General features: G+C 59.9%; 1 protein-coding gene across 1 annotated transcript in view; it reads right to left on the minus strand.

The window, feature by feature from the left end:
* LOC113958989 (protocadherin gamma-C5-like) overlaps window positions 1-2,330 on the minus strand; it is a 30,310-nt gene extending 27,980 nt beyond the window's left edge. The window contains exon 1 of the mRNA XM_027667661.1: window positions 5-2,330. Within this exon, the coding sequence (XP_027523462.1) occupies window positions 5-2,240 (2,236 nt within the window). The 5' untranslated portion in view covers window positions 2,241-2,330. The remainder of the gene's footprint in view (window positions 1-4) is intronic.
* Window positions 2,331-5,244: the final 2,914 nt, after the last annotated feature.

Below are 5,244 nucleotides of genomic sequence, written 5' to 3' on the forward strand. Positions count from 1 at the left end.
GGGCAAGGCCGCAGGAAGGTGAAGTCGCTCCCCTCGGAGCCCTGGGAGAAGCAGGTGCTGTAGCACTGGGACTGGGTGTCGGTGGGTCGCAGCGTGACCTCCATGTACTTGAGGGTGCCGTCGGAGCTGAGCTGCAGCTTGGGGCTGGAGTGCTTGAAGAAGTCCCGGGAGGGCGACTCGCTGAGCCAGCAGCAGCAGTAGGGTGAGACGGCGGCGCGGCCCCTGCGCCGGAGGCACCTGGCGGCCAGGACGGTGACAGTGGCCAGTGCCACCGTGCTAACGGCTGCCAGCGCGATGATCAGGTAGAGGGTCAGGTCTGGCTTCTCCTTGGCACCAGCCAGGAAGTCCCGAGGCTTGTAGCTCTCCTCCGGGGCTGCCTCCTCCAGGGTCACAGTGATGGTGGCAGTGGTGGAGAGCGGTGGGTTGCCGTTGTCCATCACCTGGACAACGAGCTGCTGCACTGCCATGTCGGTGTCCTGGAAGGCACGTGCCGTCCGCACCTCCCCGGTGTGCAGAGACATGTGGAACAAGGAGGGGTCGGTGGACTGTGGCAACAGCCGGTACGAGAGCCAGGCGTTGTACCCGGCATCCGCATCCACCGCTGTCACCTTGGTGACCAGGGAGCCCGGTGGGACAGACAGCGGGACCCTCTGGGGTGCTGAGACATCGCTGTCACTGGCAGGGTGCAGGATGGTGGGGGGGTGGTCATTCTGGTCCAGCACAAAGATGTAGACAGTAACATTGGCATGGAGCGGGGGGGACCCCGAGTCCCGCACGGCCACAGAGACCGGCAGAACCTGCAGCTGCTCAAAGTCAAAGGTGCTCTGAGCGTAGAGGTTGCCATTGTCAGGGTTGATGTGGACGAAGGAAGAGATGGGGGAACCCTGCACTTGGCCACTCACTATGGAGTAAACAAGCCGGGAATTATCCCCATCATCAGGGTCTGAGGCAGAGACAGTGCACAGCAGGGAGCCAGGCGGGTTGTTCTCCTCGAGAAAGGCATCGTAGGAGGGCTGCAAGAAGCGTGGGGGGTTGTCATTCACATCAGATATATTGAGGAGCAGTGTGAGTGTTGTGGTGAGGGCAGGAGACCCACCATCCCGGCCGATCAGCACCACTCGGTACTGTGAGGTGGACTCTCGGTCCAGGCTCTCCTGGGTGACCAGGGAGAAGTGGTTCTGAAGGGACCTGATGGCAAAAGGCACATCAGGGGAGATCTGCAAGCTCACATCCCCATTGGCCCCTGAGTCTCGGTCCCGGACATTGAAGAGCCCCACGACAGTCTCTGGTGGGGTGTCTTCTGGCACCGGATTCAGCAGGGAGGTGAGCAGCACCTCTGGGGGGTTGTCATTGGCATCCTCCACTTGCACCTGCAGAACACAATTGCCCTCCATCTCTGGGACCCCTCCGTCATGGGCTCGCACATAGATCTCATAGAAAGGTGATTCCTCAAAGTCCAGGGCCCCACTCACCCGGACCTCACCACTGTGGGGATCCAGGGAGAAGAGCCTCCGCACCGAGTCGGAGGTGTGAACCCCGAAGGAGTACTGTGTCTCCCCATTGGGACCCTCGTCGGGGTCAGACGCGTTGATCCGGAGGAGCACGGCCCCCACAGGTGTGTTTTCCGGGACTCGCACCTTGTACGTGGTGCGGTCACAGGTGGGAGCGTTGTCATTGACATCCAGGACCAGGACTGTTATCTGTGCCGTGCCCGAGCGGGCTGGGCTTCCCCCGTCCACGGCCGTCAGCACCAGCTGCAGTTCTGGCTGCTCCTCCCGGTCCAGGGCACGCTCCAGTACCAGCTCCGGGAAGAGTTTGCTATCCGGCTGCTGCTTGACATCCAGGGAGAAGTGGGAGTTCGGGCTCAGCCTGTAGGAGCTCACAGCATTAGTGCCCACATCGGGGTCCTGAGCACTCTCCAGGGGGAAGCGCGCGGCCACCGTGGCAGACTCGGCGATGCGCAGGGTGCGCTGAGCAGTGGGGAAGCTCGGGGAGTTGTCGTTCACATCCAGGATCTCCACTTCCAGGCGGAAGAGCTGCAGGGGGTTCTCTGTCAGCACCTGCACCGACAGCACGCAGCTGGCAGCTGCTCCGCACAGACGCTCCCGGTCCAGCCGCTGGCTCACCACCAGCGTGCCGCTGTCCAGGCGCACGGAGAAGTGGCGCGAGCTCTCCTCGGAGCCCAGGCGCAGCCTGCGACCCGGCAGCTCCTCCACCTTCAAGCCCAGGTCCCGGGCCATGTTCCCCACCACAGTTCCCACCTCTGACTCCTCAACCACCGAGTAGTGGATCTGCCCGGAGACCCGGCCCCAGCCGCAGAGCAAAAACAAACTCAGTACTTGCCATTTCCAGGCGGGTCGCTGGAGGCTGACACTCTCCATGTCCGTGCGCGTCTGGCCCGGGACACAGCAGGCACTGAGGAACTGCGATAAAATCCCTGGGTCTCTCTTCCACGGCTTGGAAAACAGCTCCGGGGCTCCGGCAGGCTGCGGCTCCGGCTGTCAGCCTCCGAGCAGAGGGGGTGGGCTGGGGGAGGGGAACTGAATCACAGCCCCAGCGCGGAGGTGGGAGGGAGGGGGGTTGAGGGGAGAAGCAGATTTCCCCCCCTCGCTTCAGATCAGCGCCCAATTGGCCGAGAGCTCCGTCCCCTCTCGGCCAGCAGTGGCTCCGGAGGTGAGGGAAGCAGGGGCCTGAGCCGGCAACAGCGGGGCTGCCACCCCCGGCCTCCCCTCTGCCAGCCTGACTCACTTGCTCCGACAGCTCGCTTTGCGTTCACAGGGAAACTGCACGTCCTGGCAGCCTGGAAGCTAGGTACAAACCCTCCCTGTGTGCTCCCCCTTCCACAATGGGGGCTTCACATCGTGCCCACACACAAAGGGCAGCTGTCAGGAACGCACGCCAAAGGACTTTTCATGCCTGATGAAAAGGTGCTTGTTAGAGCCCTGAGGTGCCAAGGGCTCTTCTCCCACCCCTCATCTCCCCCCCAGCTAATGCTTTGGCTGCTGCCTGCACCCCATCATTGCCTCTCTGAGTGAGGCATCACTGGCACCAGTACCATCACCAGCCAGGAGATCTCGCACTGAAACAGGGATGCCCACCCCTGCCAGCCCACCTGAGGGAATGGGAGGCTGAAGGTGGGAAGGCAAAGACAGGTGAGCCATTCAAAGCCAGAGTACAATTGCTCACAAAGCACACCTGACTGGAACCCCTTCCTCACCCTGGGATGGGGAAGAGATCAGACTTGACAGTACCCAAATCACTTGCAAATACATACAACCAGACAACAAGAACACTAGAACACCACTGAATCACAACACCAGGTCAGGAGTCAGACTGGGAAGGAGGCCCAAGCCTCCCACCTGGCAGACACACATACTGACATTCTGCAGCAGACACAGCTTTGCAGCCCAGCAATCCGAGGACAAAAGCAGGGATCTCAGCCTCCCCAGAGGGGAGCAAACCGTAATTGCCTCCTCTCCCTGTCACTGAGGATGATGGCAAGCTGCAGGGTGTTAACTCAGCTCACATCCCTGCAGAAGCCTTGTGCAGTCACAGAATCATAGAATGGCCTGGGTTGGAAGGGACCTGAAAGACCATCTCATTACAACCCCCTGCCATGGGCAGGGACACCTTCCACTAGACCAGGTTGCTCAGAGCTCTAACCTGGCCTTAAATACTTCCAGGAATGGGACAGCCACAGTTTCTCTTTACAACCTGTGCCAAGGTTTCAGCACCCTCCCAGTAAAAAATTTATTCCTAATGTCTAATCTAAACCTACTCTCTGTCAGCTTGAAACCATTCCCATGCACTTATAAAAAGTCCCTCTCCACCTTTCTGTCCCTGGTGCACTGAACTGCCACCCCAACCTCTCTTGGGTGCACACAGACCCTGGGGTCTGGGGTCTGCAGTGGTGTGGCAGGCAGGGGTCCTGTCTGGGACTCTGCCTGCCCCCACCACCTGGGCACCAAAGGGACCTGAGGGAACAGGTGAGAGAGGCTGAGGGGACCAATGCCCGGCACAGTGGACGGTGACAGGGACACCATCCTTCTGGCAAGGACAGACACGGTGGAGGTGCTGCTTCCGAGGGTCCTCCCTCCCCTCTGCAGCAGTTCCCTGCCTATTCCAAGAGCCGTGAGGCGGGACCACCCTGCTGCCAGTCAGGGAGAGACACAGCGAGGACTGGTGAGAACACTGCGCGGGTCCCACCTACTGCCCGCTCCGGAGGAGGGGAGAAGGCTTCCTTAAAGAGCCAGTGCAGCAAAACGCTGCATTGGCTCTTTAAGATTCCACAGGGATCTACAGAGACCAATAAAGATATATACAGACCAATACATGTTTGGACATACTTATTTTGGGGGTGCATCTTGCAGTGCCACCAGCAAGAAGCTGTCACAGTAACTTTGACTCTGGAATGTGCCCTGTCCCCATCCCAGGCAGGGCCCCAGACAGCACAGCAGGGTGACAGACAATGCTGCCGGCAATACAGGGTGCTGTGCCCCTGGTAGTGGGTTTGATGCTGCTGTGGTGCCTCAGCAGAAGCCCCCTGTGAAGCCTGTATGGTCTGGGAGAATCCACCCTGTGTCCCAAGGTGGCTCAATCACCAAGGAGCTGCAGCAAGGGCTTCACACAGGGGATCCTGCTGCTGCTTGAGTCTGTCAAAGCCTGGGATAGGGACAGTGACAAGGCAGAAAGGGTATGGGGTGTCTAGGATGGACAAGGAAATGTTCCCCATTCCAGAGGGCCAGAGCTCTCCCTGTGGAAGGGCTCCAACCCAGACAACCCAGGGATCACAGGAGATCCTGCAGAGTGGAATCCCTCATGGCAGGACACACTGCCTGCACAGACAGGGCCAACACCCTCCCCACTGCATCAGTTTTGGGGGCTGGCTGTGTCCTGCAGAGCAGAGAGGTGTAAAGCCTTTGCAGGCTTGACATGGGCTGTTGTCACCACAAAGACTGAAAATCCAGGGCTCAGTGCCAGCCCAGCTGATTTCTCACTGCCAGTGCCTTTCCAGTGTAGTACTGGGGAGTAGGAGAGAGGGATGGCTAGGGCTCAGGCTTACTGCCTGCCTGGTATCACCTCCTTCCACCCCACTCTCAAACAATTTGCTGCCCCCACCCCCAGAGGCATCTTGCCAGGACCCTTTGGTCGAGGGGACATCCTTGTCCCCAACCTGAGCATAGCCTGCACAGTGCAGAGGAACACTTGTTCCTGCAGCTGCTGTAGCCATTCCCACCTACCAGA

This window comes from Corapipo altera, unplaced genomic scaffold (genome assembly GCF_003945725.1).
Source record: "Corapipo altera isolate COAL_440 unplaced genomic scaffold, ASM394572v1 160, whole genome shotgun sequence".
In the NCBI taxonomy this organism is placed as follows: Eukaryota; Metazoa; Chordata; class Aves; order Passeriformes; family Pipridae; genus Corapipo; species Corapipo altera.